This window comes from Meriones unguiculatus, chromosome 2, assembly GCF_030254825.1.
Source record: "Meriones unguiculatus strain TT.TT164.6M chromosome 2, Bangor_MerUng_6.1, whole genome shotgun sequence".
Classification (NCBI taxonomy): Eukaryota; Metazoa; Chordata; class Mammalia; order Rodentia; family Muridae; genus Meriones; species Meriones unguiculatus.
The window spans coordinates 186,165,426-186,179,830 of record NC_083350.1 but is presented as its reverse complement, the minus strand read 5'-3'; the positions used below and the strand labels follow the sequence as shown (position 1 = coordinate 186,179,830).

Sequence of the window (14,405 nt, the reverse complement as noted above, 5' to 3'; positions counted from 1 at the left end):
ACCTTGCTAAGATACTATTTTTAGCTTTATTCTTCACAGTCTTGTATATTTCATACACTAAGATACCTTTAATATAAACTAAGGACATAAAAATGAGGGTAATAAGACATATCTCTTTAAGTGCTTATCATTCCTTTGCGGGAAACCCTTCAAAGTCTGTCCTCTAACTTCTCGAAGGCACTGAGCATCACAGCTGCAGTCACCTTACTGAAGTAGAAGACCCCACTGATGTTTGCGGCCGAACACCAGTTGACTATTTCTTGGCATTTTGGAGGTAGGGTCTTCCTTCTAGTGAGTTCTTTGCTGGACAGAAGTATTTTATTTTGATGTAGTCCAAGGAGATTTTTGAAAACATTATTTTGCATCATCAAATCCAAATTGGAGTTATATTTTTTTTTAAATCAAGGAACCTTTTCTTTTAACAACTGAAATGTTAACATTTCTTGTGAGGAGATAAGTGGACGTAAGTCAATTGAATACTCTGTCAATGTTTACCAAAAGAACCAGGATGTTCTGTTTGCAGGCTGGCACCTTTGTGGTTTGAAAGGACCCCTTCACTCTTTCCAGCAGCTGGGGTACAGTTTTGTCTGACAGTATATGGCCCCGTGGGGAGACTCCATCTATTTTCCAGGTAGCAGCTACCTCCATGGTTCTATCTGGGCAATGCCCTGTAGCTCAGACTCTTGGGTGATTTGGAATTCAGCTCCCTTCCTGTAGAGTTGACAGACGTGCAAAATGACATCTACCAGAGCTGACCTGCAATGTAACATGGTCACGTGACACCAAAGGCTCTAAGGCTGTGGCAGAGGACTTGCTGTTGTGTTCCTCACTGTGTAGCAGTTTTAGCTACAGATTGACATATAAGCCCAAGTGTCCAAGATGGCACTCTCCCATAAGCTCATTTGAGACAGTGCATGGCCAGGGGTGACCGACTGCCTCCACAGGGACTCTGGCAATGTTTCCCTGGCTGCCCTGACAGACACAAGCCTGTAGAACGTCGTTCAGAGCACACTGGCTCACCTCTGGCACATTACTTGAGAATTTCTGGCAGTAAAATGGAACCAGAACTTACAGATCTGCTTCTTTTGGACCTTCTAGGGTCAGTACTGAAAGCTGTATTAATTTAGGAGCTATGGCTATGGCTAGTGGTATTTAAATCTGAAGCTTTACCTAGGTCACTACTGGCTGCTGCCAAGCTCCCTCCCACTTATCCCCTCCGTGTCCGTCTCCTCAGGCTTATGGTCTTGAATAATGCAGCTGTCTGCACACTAGTCATTCTGTGTGTAGAGTGGAAAGGTGAAACTAAAGTGAACTTGGTTTTTCAGGAAACTAGATGGTGGAAACATACAGATAAGTTTCAAGTGAAGTAAATGGAGGACAGGAAATGTGGCTCAGCTATAGAGCATTTGCCAAGCTTGAAAAAGCCCTGGGTTCCATTCTTACCCACATACTCTCTCTCTCTCGTGCATGCGTGCGCACACACACACACACACACACACATATGTGTCTTGATAGGAAAACCTTGGTGACATAATTTATAGGGAGAAGTGACACAGTGTGTAAAGAGAAGTATGAGTCTTTCTATTTGCAGCCCTGATGACCTTACTGATGGTCCAGGTGACCTGCGATGACTTCTGGCTTCCCACAAGGACTGCAGGGAGGGAGGTCCTTTCCATAATACCTCTGTTACATAGGCTAAGGGGGTTCCTGAAATTCTAATTCAGTCTTAGAACTTTTTACTTAACTATATGGATTAAGTGATGTTCGCCATCAATATTATAGATATTTCCTACAAAGATATGGGCTACACAGTTATGACACTTTAAGGGAACAGATTAACCAGAAAAAAATTGTAGGTACAGCATAAAAATGAGTAAAGGTATATTCATGTGGAAATACGAGCCTGATAAGTTACTAATTGTGGCTTTTTATTTCAATGATCAGATACATGATATAAACACATACATATATGTATATACACTTAGCTAACAGAAGACAGAGGGAGTGGTGAGAGAGCTGGAGGAGCACAGCCAGCAGGAGCTCCTTCATTCACCTCCTTATTCACCTGCCACCAGCGACAGCAGCGTGCTCACCAGAGAGAACAGACGGTGAGTGGAAATACTGGGTTAACTGGGTCATCACAGGAGATGGAAACATGTTGACCTCTGTGATCTCCATCTTCCAGTCACTTAGTGCTTACGTCATACTGGCAATCTGTACAGTAAAGTCAGTTTTGCGTCCAAACCTTACCTCAAAAATCACTTCTTGTCCACCATTCATTTCCAATGAAAGATATATCAGTATGACATAGTTTATCTTTAGCTCAGAAATAAACACACATCACATTTATTAACACTTGGTGTACAGTCAATAAATTATAACACTCAATAAAACAAACCACAAATGGCTAACCTTAATAAATTAAGTATGAAATAAAAAATGTATTGCTAACAAGCAGGCATTAAATATATCTCCCCCAATAATACCAAAAGACACTCTAAACTCAGCACCAAGAACTTCACATACTCCGGTTAACCTCTTACAATTACCACTATTTGTAGCACAGCATTCCTTAAGAGCAGTATCGCACGACATTGAAAAGTAAAAGGGCTTGGGAAAGCCTCCCGGTCAGTACCCACACGGCACTTCATTATTCTATCAGTCAGTGTACCTAGGAGTGAGGAAAATCAGGGACATCTGCTTCGTGTAGAATGAACACGTGGGTTTTTAAATGCTGTTCAGCATAGTACAATTGAACTAAGAATAATCAGGATTAAATTAGGCAACTTTGCTTCCTGCACTATCTTACTTTTGAGAATGACTTTGACTAGCATGCCCTCCCCCACTCTGTGAAACCTCCTTTCTCTATGATCTTAGGCCATGCCTTAGGACTTCAGCAGGGCCACTATTTTCTCATACTTTAAACAGCAGTGTGAGCAGCTGTTCTGCTGGAAGGCTGGGGAGGAAAGGGAAACAGGACAGAACAACAACCAGCTCCAGGAGCAATACCCACAGCTAGGCAATGCTGGGGTAAGCATGTTAGCAGACACAACTGTGGGAAGATGGGCAAAGGGCCTACTCTCAGCCCGAATGATAACACTAGGCACCTGTGGATGGCAAATGCCAAGGTGCGGGGCATCAGACTGTTCAACAGAGTCTGGTCCAGACTGAGCAGCAGCTGCGTCACCCCACAGAGCACCCACCCGTGGCTATCAAGCTCCTACAATGCTTTTGGCAACAGTGGAAACATCAGGCAGCTCTACAGTCTCGAACAACTAGCGAAGCAGCACCTGGTCATGTGACACAGGCAACTGGAACACTATTACTCCAAGCTGTTCTTCATCTGTTTCCTTAAGGGAGCTTTAACTCTGCCACATCTAAAGTACTGTCTCGCTCCTTCTGACATGTGCAATATTGTTTTTCTGTTATTATGAAACTTACTTTCATGTTAGAGTTTCATTTTTATTATTATAAATTAATCTGTATTAATATTTGGTCCTTTTGAAGGAAGTACAGGGAAGTCTGGTTCTTTAGATAGGCAAATGCATCAGGATGCTCTTACCAGGTTGAGTCTTCTGTCTGGAACTCAGACTGCCACATGACAGAGCTGGATGCTTGCCCACTGTGCAAAGCTTTGCTTTATTTTCACTACAGGAAAAGGGGTAATCTTATTTAGATAACTTCCGAGTAGGTTGAATCAGGTTGCTGTAGTATTATTCTGTAGATATACTCATCCTAAGTCACATCTGAGGGCATGGCACCTTGGGTCACTGGACACATCTCTGCTTCCTTCTCTTCAGAAGCAATCTTAAGGACTCAGTACTCAGGTGTCTTCACAGAGGGTCCTGTTCCAGGCAGCGCTTGCTGACTGCTAGATCAAAGATGGACCAGAAGACTGAGTTCTTCTGTGTGCTGAAGACGTATGCCAAACAAATGCTGTTCTGCTCATCCCACACTGTCCTCATCCATGATGCGGGGACTATGACAATGAAGATTTGTGGAGTCCTTATGTCCCAAAGACTTCACACGTTAGCTAACTCGTATTGTCCTTTTCTGGTGATTTAGGAACTGTCAGCAGTAATGAACACAGCACTGCAGACCAAAGACTTCACGTTAGCTAACTCGTATCATCCTTTTCTCGTGATTTAGGAACTGTGAGCAGTAATGAACACAGCACTGCGGTTGTGACCAGGGCGCAGAGGTGCGCATTAAGCATTAACTCTACAACATGCACACCTCTGCTGTCTGATCCCAAGAAGAGGTACACCTTTGTCTGATCTTTCTTTTCATTTCTTACAATGTGCAAACACTTTTTTTCTTCTCTCTACCTATTTACTTCAATACAAGAAGCCCATATCACTGTATTCTAGCAGACTTGGTTAGCTGGTATTGTGGGAAAACACACAAATGTGAGTCCTGAACCCCATTCAGATAGCACACTGCTGATAATCTTTCAATGACCATTTCCAGCCATAGGTCCATCTGTGGATGTCTCCTATGTGGTTCCATCTGCTCAGTGATGCTACAAAGCAGCTCACATCAGTAAGGTCAATGCATAGCGGGTCTTACACAAACTACTGCCTTTGCTGACACCCATCAGATGAATAGCTTAAATTGCATGAATCCTCACTTCATTTTATATGTGTAAGGAGGTCTACCATCTGGAGGCACCAGAAGGTGGGTGTCTTACCAATGGTGCTTCACACCCTTGGGAGTGACAAGCACTAGCGAGTCAGAGCCACAAGGGATACTCTGGCTTCTGGTCCCCATTCACATGTTAGCTGTATGGCAAGTTCGTTTGGACTTTCTATGCCTCCACATTCGTTCTGCGTGATAAAGCTAATAACACCTACCCTGAATGGTTGCTACGAAGTTGACAAATCCCATCTGTAAAGAACCAGCAGAGATGAACTAAGAGCTTAGGGAACAGTAGCAACTATGCTTCCCAACGATTGTCTGTGCATTGCACTAGTACCTACAGCAGCATTTCAATGACTGCTCTGTTTTAAGAGACCAGTCAAGTATGGGGCCAGTTGATACAGGGAGAAGCAGAGGTCAAAAAAAAAAAAAAAAGTTCTTGAGTATTTTTACAAATTTACTTTCTTATTCAGCTGCTTCTAAACGCAAGTCTAACCTCCCTAATTACGTTAAGGAGGCGGCAGGTGCCTTCATTACTTTTCTACCTTTAAACTAGAAAGAGTGCTGATAATGACCCTGAACTCCTATGACACTTTCACAACTATCATATAGGAAACTGCTGCCATCAGATTGATGCCTTTTGGTGTCAATCAAATAAAAACAGAGTAAGATGGGATTTAGAAAGAGCATTTCGGAAGTGAGCCCATTATAGGAGTGGCTGTGATTGTCAGGTAAGCCTCCCAGGCAATACGGAGAGATTAAACCATAAGGCAAAGATGTTAAATAAAGTGATTGAGCTGAGTTCTGCAGCCTCAACCGAGACTCTAACATGCACAGCGAAGCTGCTGCTCTGAGCTGAAGGCCAGAGTTAGAGGAGATGATACGTCCATACCCCTAGGGACCTTTAATTCCCACACACCACTCTAGAATTTGCACAAGCTTTCACAGACTGAGTGATCCAGCATCTAGTGGTTGCAGCATCTAGATGGCACCTTTCACTAGGGGGAATAAATGTGCTTTAAAAAGATGCAGAACTCAGTGACACTGACCACAGATCACCCCACAATCAGGAATGATCAGGGCATGATAAAGCTTCATGCATCTGGATTGTCCCAGCAATCTGATAAGCTTCTGGTCTGAGGCAGTTTCTTTACTCTTCATAAATGTTTCCATGGATTAAACTGCAAAGTATCTCTTTCATGCTTTGTAGAAGCTCCTGCAGGTAGTTAAAATAGTCTTCTAACCACAGATAATGAGATGAGTGGTTTGAAATCCATGGTTAAAGTTGGTGAAGTAATAAATCAAGAAGCAGAATTGTCAAAACACTTTTGAGGACACAGTTCTGCTCGGAGGGCTCCACGCAGGGTGTGTCCCACTGTCAAGGGCAGAGTGGCGCTTCTTCTGCTTCCGTTCAGTTCTTTCCTGCCTTTCTTTCCTTTCCTAAAGGGGGAAAACACAAAACAGAAAACTCTAAATTTATATACACTATGTGAACTTGTTATTAAATAGGACTGTTGGAAGAAAATAGTTCATTATAAGATTTTTGCATACACTTTCTTGTTCAGTTATAAAGAAAAAGTAGCTAAGGAATATTGCTGACTTGTAAGATATGCATAAACTTACTATTAATAGGTATCAATGTCACATTTTGAGACAGACTCATAATGCCTGGTCTAGTGCTATAATCAGCATGTAGTGAAGGAGGACCTGCCAACCGCTGGGACTGAAGAAGTGACCACCATGGCTGGCATCATCTCACTTCTTTAAATGTTGAAGGTTACATGTTAAATGTCCAACTTTCCATAGAAGCTTACATCTACTACCCTAATGCCCAGGAAGCTCAGGCAGTATTGTCATGAATTTGAGGCCAGCTTGGGCTACACAGTGAGTTCCAGACAGCCTGGACTACAGATGAGACCTTCTTTCAAGCAGATTGATGATGGATGATGATGATGATGATGATGATGATAGGGAATGGAGAAGAGTAGGATTAAAAAGAAGGATGAGAATAGTGGTAATAGGTGACATTCTTGGCATGGGAGTACATGCACAATCCCAGCTTGGGGGGTTGAGAGAGGAGTATCGTTAAGTTGGAGGCCAGCTTTGTCTACACAGCATGACTGCCTCAAAAGCCAAAATAGAAAATCTGTGGGTGACTGCAGTTTTATAACAAATATCATGATTATAAAGATTAGTGGGGACCTTTGGAGAACACATTTCCACAAGAAGAACTGCTAGAGCCATGTCTGACTCTAGCACAGGACATCCCAGATTCTTGAAAACCTACTGTTTTATTTCTTCTTGAGCTTGAGGACATTTTACAACAATGTGTTGCCCTTCCTGTGATTCTTTTGTTTAACTATTTGATTTATCAACAGCATTTTTAATTTTCAGTAGCTTGCGTATTTTCAAATAATATATTGTCCTTGAGTGATTTTGTTTATGTTACTTTTAGTGTTAACTTTTATACAATGAATGAAGAAATACTTCATCCCCCAAAGGCTGTGGAGTATTAACAGCATGTGAGTACCCACTGAGCATGACCCCACCACTCAAGGCTTTGGGTCAGCTCTCCCTGGGTCAGCTCTCTCTGGGTCAGCTCCCTCTGGGTCAGCTCTCTCTGGGTCAGCACTCATCACATCTTCTCCCCCACCCTCCCAGTGTTTACATGTGTTGAGCTTCACTGAGCACACCCATTCTTTCTAGTTTACACGTGTTGAGCTCACTGAGCACACCCATTCTTTCTCATTTACACGTGTTGAGTTCACTGAGCACACCCATTCTTTCACTCGAGCAGCTGTAGGACTTGATCTGTCTACCAGCGTCCATTGAGTTTTTGATGATGAGACCTTAATGCTTTTCAATTTGACAGCATCGCTTGATGACTCTAAACACTTAAAGGTTTAGAAAGCATGTCACACCTGAGAGGCTGGATAGACACTGAGGTACATTTTCTTTTGGTTTTGGCAAATGCTTAGAATTTTCTATTTATTGCTTTTGTCCTTTTAGCATTTTTCCCCCCTGGTGGGCAGCAAAGCTTTGAAGTCTAAATATCAAAGGAATTAGCCAACAGCAATTCTCCTGGTACCACTAATTCGTGCTGCTCTTCGCCTATCACGTCCTTACATGTGACAGATCCTGAGGTGCCTACGGAGCCTCTTCTGCCACCTCCACACCATGGTGTTTGTTTTTTCATTCAAATGTCAAGCCCTCACCTTCTCCGTGGGGTCAAACACAGAGTGCTCCTCAGTCCAAACACACAGACATATACAGTTTCTGTCCCTCAGAAAACTTTCCAAAGGAAAAACAAGTAAATTTATAACATAGAATCCAAGACTGTGAGTTTCTATGAAACAAAGAATGAAAGAGTCATGTACTTCCACAGAAAAACAGCTTGAAGGGCCATCAGTCTGAACAGACACATGGGAAGGAGAAAATGTGGACTTACTGGGAGAAGCGGATTCAAATAGAGAGGTTTCAACTGTCCTGGCTCAGGAGGATCTGGGAAAAGGCTGAGACTCCGCATGAAACAAAAGGAAGCCACTGTGACTAAGGCTTGGGGGAGAGCGAGTATCAGCCCAGATGAGGACATCAGTAACAGTAAACCACGGCAATATCCAGAAAGAGGGCAACTCAGGACATACGCAAGGAAGGAGGGTGTTGGGAGGACCCAGAAGGAGGAGCACACTGTGGGAGTGCGCGCGCGCGCGTGTACACATGCATCATCACAGGAACAGTGACTCAGTGACTCAAGTGTGTCAGTTCTAGGTGGCTGGGAAGAACCCAGAAGTTTTCTATGCCGGCTCTGGTTATGCTGGAGACAGGAACTAGGTAAGAGTGGAGGAGTCTGGAAAGAGTGTGAGGAATCCCAGAAGTATCTCCAAGCTTTCTAGAGCTTTTGAAAAGTAAAGAAAGGCAGAATATGAGGAACTACAGCCAGCAGGAGCTGCTGAGAAGAGACTTCATTATTTCATTTTGATTCATGATTAAGTTCCAGGACGCATGAGGCAGGTAATTCTGAGAGACAGAAAGAATGCAGCTTCACAGAATGGAACATGGTATGTTTCCATTTTATTGACTAATAAAGGCTTAGAGGCATTACCTAGTATTACTGAAGTGCTCTCTGATGTTTCTACGTTGTTACAGCAGGTGAAGGTGAGGCCCTTCTCATTTATACCTTTGTAAGGAAAAAGCTTTCTACAGAATCTACCCATTCATCTACACACATTTTACTTGGCATCTGAATGGCATTTGCTCTCCCATCCTCAAATCTAGATTGTCTCTGTTTCTTATTCTCTGCTAAGACCAAAAGTTTGGAAGTCCCTCCTCTACGTGGTTTCCTTGTATTACTCAGAGAAGTAGAGGCCTTTGGACAACCCTGTCCCTGCAGGCTGATGGCTTGGGGAAGATAGCAGAGTGGATGTTGGCTGTCTGCATCTTTCTTCAGTGCTATGAAGACTGAGAATATCATGAAAACAATGTGGCAATGGCAGAGTTCCATTTGCAGCCAACAGTCATAAGGCAAGAACAGTGAGGAGAGGACTTAATGTACCCAGCCTTGCTCCATGAGAATGACTGCATACTTGATACTCCTGCTGAAGCAGAGGGGCCTTTCAGGACCTCCCAGAGGAAAAGCTGTTATCAGTTCACTTGATGCAACTATGCTTCCTTTTCTCCAACCTGTCTTCCAGGAGAAAACCTGAAACAAGTTTGACCTTACAAGTAGGATGCTGAACAGCCAGGAGCAGAAGCAGGCAGTTTTCACCCTCATTACCACGTAACAGGACTCAACAATGTTAAAATCACTAAAAGAATTTGGAGATGTTTTCTATCAGTTGTGGGAGTCTGGGCTCCTTCCTTCTCTCTCCTCCCTTTACCACAGTTTCTTCTGCCAGCAGAAAGTTTAAAGGAATGAAGGAGAGAGCAACATCAATCGTGTGCTGTGTACTCACGTTCTGCACTCACAGCACAGTGAATTTACCGTGCAGTACAACATGCTAATTGTTCTTAAGGCCTTGAGAATTTTCCCCAAGAACTGATGAGAATGAGGATGTGTCAACACACTGCAATCTAAATGGTAGCGCAGAACTATGGCCACTACTGGGAATGCTACTCCACTTTCAAGAAAATGTGGACATAAAATGGAAACTCAAACTGTGAGACTGATAGCAGCGATAGCATAGATTGCAGATATGAGAAGGACTTTTGGGCTGGAGAGATGGCTCAGCCGTTAAAGGCTAGGCTCACAACCATAAATATAAGAGGACATAAATATAAGAGGACATTTTTTTTTTTAAAGAACCAGGCACTGTATAAGAGTTTTACTTAAAAGATCATAATGACTTCTTCTTCTTTGGAAAAATATCAAATGGAGGATGATGCTAGTACAGTGGGAGGACCCAGAGGACCTGGGGCCCAGGATTAGGAGGCCAAGGTGGCTTTTGAGGAGGGCAGAGGTCTTAGGGGCCATGGTCTGTCTTGTCTGAGGCTGTGGGCATGGCCAAGGCCATGGGGCTCCTGGAGGTAAAGCTGAAGACAAGGAGTGGATCTCTGTCACCAAGCTGGAGCATCTGGTTAAGAATGTGAAGATCAAGTCCTTGGAGGAGATCTCCCCGTTCTCCCTGCCCATTACGGAATCTGAGGTTATTGACTGTTTCCTGGGTGCATCCCTAAAGGATGAGATTCTAAAGACCTTGCCAGTGCAGAAGCAGACACGGGCTGGCCAGCGGACCAGGTTCAAGGCTTTTGTTGCTATTGGGGATGACAATGGTCACGTTGGTCTTGGTGTTAAGTGCTCCGAGGAGGCAGCCACTGCCACCTGAGGAGCCATCATCTTGGCCAAGCTTTCCATCATCCCTGTGTGAAGAGGGTACTGGGGGAACAAGATTGGCAAGCCCCATACTGTTCCGAGCAAGATGACAGGCTGCTGTGGCTCTGTTTTGGTGCATCTCATCCCTGCTTCCAGAGGCACTGGCATGGTCTTTGCTCCTGTGCCCAAGAAGCTACTGATGATGGTCAGTAATGATGACTGCTACACATCAGCCAGGGGCTGCACTGCCACCCTGGGCAACTTTGATGCCATCTTCAAGACCTACAGCTACCTGACCCCTGACCTCCGGAAAGAGACTATGTTGAACAAGTCTTCTTATCAGGAGACTGATCACCTTGTGAAAGAAAATGCATACCAGAGTCTCTATTCAGAGGACCCAGGCTCCAGCTGAGGCTACCACATAAGGACTTTTATACAAGAAAAATAAAGTGAATTAAATCTGAAAAAAAAAATATCATAATTAAACACGAACTGTTTCATTCAAATATTATGTTTTTAATTTTTTATTTTTAAATACAGGGCTGTATAAGTTAATTTCACTAATTTGACCACCTAATTTTACTGTTTCTCTGCAAGGACTTGTCATGAAGCAGTACAAGAGTCCATACAGACTGGCAAATGATATTTATTTTTTACAATCAAGACTGCTGACCTGGGGACACCTTTATATCACCACTTTAAGGGTGATTCTGTCCGAGAGCTTTGGGCTGCATTTCCTGAAGCCTTGCCAGTAGGAGAGTTCTACAGAGTTCTTTAGGCTGCTCTTGCATTGTCATTCACTTTCCTCCTAACTGTTTTATCATGTATTCTGATTTTAAGGAATTCAGTTTGGTCTTTTATGCTCTAGGGAGTGCTAATTCTAAAATGAGCATGAAAAATACAGAAGCACAGTGAGAAACACTGTGGAAGAAGGATTGTGTCTGAGACTCACCCAGATCCACACAAGACTGTAATGAAACTGACTAGAACAAGAACAATTACACATACAAAGAGACTAACCAATGGAGCACAAGGCCAGGAAATGGAACCTGGAATGCAAGGATATACCACAAAAATGAGCTCTTATGTCACCAGGAAGAGATGTGCTGATTTGCAAAACCCACATCCTAGAGAAATTAATTTGGACGCAAATTTCCCATAACGCATGAAAACAACTCGAGGGCAGGGCAATTGGAAAGACACTGAAACGGTGAAGCCGTAAAAGAACGAGAGATGCTTCAAACTAAGGCCGAAGGTCTTTGACCTAGGTTTGAGAATCAGAGGCCAAAAGAAAAGGCCGAGAAATCCAAAATAAAACTGGAATTGGCATGGCCTAAGACACTAAAAGCAAAGCTGAGAAAGCATGAGTAGAGTGGGTGAAAAAGTTGCAACTTCTATTAGAAAGTATATGTGAATTTCTCTTAAGAGACTTTTAGAAGTCAGTAAGAAGGAGACAATACAATAGAAAAATGTGTGTCTATGATGCAACAATTTACAGAATATACATTATTAGTACATATTTATACAGGAAAACATGCTTAAGTTCAGTCTGAGATTTGCAACTGAAAAGAAATAATGTGATGTTTTTAGACAGCAGATGGGGATGACTTCAGTTAAGGCAGATAAGGAAAATCCCTGTAGAGGGATGTGGAGAAATTTTATGTGTGAACTATTCATAAAAATGTCATCTACTTGCACAAAGTACAATATTAGTGGGTGCTATTTATTAAAAATTAACAAAATGAATATTTGTTCTAAAACAGAAAACTATATTTTGCTTGACAGTAACCAAAAGGTAACTTGTTAACATATGTGAGTGAATTAAAGACAAATATTTACTACTCACACATGTAGGGCATTGGATATTGTCTCTTCCATCCTCCAAGTTGATCCCTTTCATGAAACAGTGTCTAAATAGAACCCTTTCCCTAGATCATCGGCCTCATCAGAACGGTATAGACACAGAAAAAGTTCCTCACCATTAACTTGAGTGTTATTGCATGCAATGGCTGACCCTGCCTAGAACACTCTGTACCCCCAGGGCACTTGTCTGCTTCCTCAGATGTCAGAGACAAGATGCAGAGAAGGAAGAACGAACAGGGTGGGAAGGGGCTGAGGCATGATGGGAAGGGACTGAGGTGGGATACAGGCCTAGAGCTTTACAACTGGTGCAAGCTCAGATGCTCCAGTCAACCTCAGAAGCATGGACAGAAATGAGAGGCCACAGGATAATCTAGTCTGCAGAAGAGGAAAGACTGGGCTCAACCAGCTAGTCTCCAGGCTGAAGCAGAATGGGAATGAGAAGCAGAAAAGGAATGAAACGTCAGTTAGAAAGGCAAGTTTGTCCACACAGGACTGGGACACCTACCAGCCACTTCTCATATTCACTGAGGGCTTGTTTGTCTTTGTCTTTCTTCTCTGCTCTCTTCAGCTCCTCTTTTCTCCTCTCATTTATTTTTTCCTTTTCCTTTTGCTTGAGAAGAGCCTCCTTCTTCTCAGTCCTGTGTAGGAGAATATGAAACACTGGGAAGTTAAAGGAGAATATACAATGGAGATCCCCCCTTTGGAAGCAATGAGCTTGAGAGGCACCGGAGACTGCAAGCAGCAAGGCCTAGGAAAGCCTAAGCGTTAACTGGAAGCCGCCGAGCTGTGCAGCATGTGGGATTACCATTTCTCAAAAGCAGTTAAACTGTCTTTCTTTTTCTCAGCGACCGTTTCTTCTTCTTTCTGTTTCTTTGCTCTTTCATATTCTTTCTCCTTCCTGCTCTTCTCTTTCAGGTACTCCAGCTTTTTCTCTTTCCATTTTTCAAATGCCTAAGAAAGTTCAGAGTAATCTTACTTGCCATGGCTTTTCTGAGGTGAAGGCAAGTACAAAGGCCTTCATTCAAGCACAAGCACTGACAAGAACTGAGAGCAGAACCGGGGCCTGAGGGGCTCACCTGCAGGGCCTCGCCTTTCCTCACAGCATTTTCTTCTTCCGTTTTCTTCTTGTTTTTCTCCTCCAGTCTTTTTTTTGCAGCTATTTTCTTTGCCTCCTTTTCTTTCATAGCCTTCCAGGCCTCAAACGATGCTAATGCTTCCTCTCTCTTAGCAGCTCTTTTCTATTTGAATAAACAAACGAGAAAATAAATTAGCACACATCTGTTTCTTGACATGAGTATAGGCACAGACATAAATATTCAAGTATGTATTTGCTTTAATCTCCCAATAGTTGTCATACAAAGAAGGTACAAAGCAGGTAATTTATTTAGAATGATTCGGACAAGTTGATTTATAAAAACTGTTCACTGCTTTTTACAATGTCAAAGCACTTATCAGATTGACCTATTTAGTAATGAGAAAAAGCATCTATTGACTTTGGGATTTTGCTACGTAAACGTTTTCAAAATAACTACAACAGGCTAATTGGTACCATAAACTGTTTAGTTACAATGTATCACAGAAGTTTAAAAGCTTAGAAGTAAGGTAAGTGGCCAAGGCACACAGTGGGTACAGATGTTCGGTTTGCTCCCGTTTTTGATATCAAAGTATAACTTTCTGTAATGTGAACATATACCAAATGTCAAATAAGGGCTCACACTGTAAGACATGTGAGGGCTGCACTGCAGCCATGTCATGAACTTCCTGAGCCTACTCTAACTGCCCTAAGGCCAGTATTTGACCTCAGATACTGTTCAACCCTCGAAGACATAAGATGGCATCAAGGAGGTGATAATTCAGAAGCAGGAGGACCCGAGGGCACACACAACAGTGTGGAGAGCAGAGGCGCAGCCGCTGGAGGCCGCTCCACAGAGGCTGGACTGAGGGCAGCTCCAGCGCCCAGCATTTCAGGAATGCTTTCCTGTCCACCTACTTAAGTGTGGGTCAGTACATGAAAAGGGAAACATGAAAGATCTCAGGCAGGTGAGAGGGACAGAGTGAAGTGACAGGAGGGGCTGGACAAGGGTCTCCTGCTGTG

The 14,405-nt window shown here is 43.0% G+C and overlaps 1 protein-coding gene and 1 pseudogene across 3 annotated transcripts in view; one reads left to right on the top strand and one right to left on the bottom strand.

Moving 5' to 3' along the window:
- Nucleotides 1-1,907: 1,907 nt before the first annotated feature.
- The window catches only part of Map9 (microtubule associated protein 9), a 33,051-nt gene continuing 20,553 nt past the window's right edge, over nucleotides 1,908-14,405 (bottom strand). For all 3 annotated transcript variants that reach the window (XM_021655679.2, XM_021655680.2, XM_021655681.2), the window contains exons 11-14: nucleotides 13,387-13,548; nucleotides 13,116-13,261; nucleotides 12,816-12,948; nucleotides 1,908-6,078 (exon numbers count right to left, since the gene is read on the bottom strand). In XM_021655679.2, coding sequence (XP_021511354.1) covers nucleotides 5,956-6,078; nucleotides 12,816-12,948; nucleotides 13,116-13,261; nucleotides 13,387-13,548 — 564 coding nt within the window. In that variant the 3' untranslated portion in view covers nucleotides 1,908-5,955. The remainder of the gene's footprint in view (nucleotides 6,079-12,815; nucleotides 12,949-13,115; nucleotides 13,262-13,386; nucleotides 13,549-14,405) is intronic.
- LOC110559999 (small ribosomal subunit protein uS5-like) lies at nucleotides 10,007-10,872 on the top strand (annotated as a pseudogene).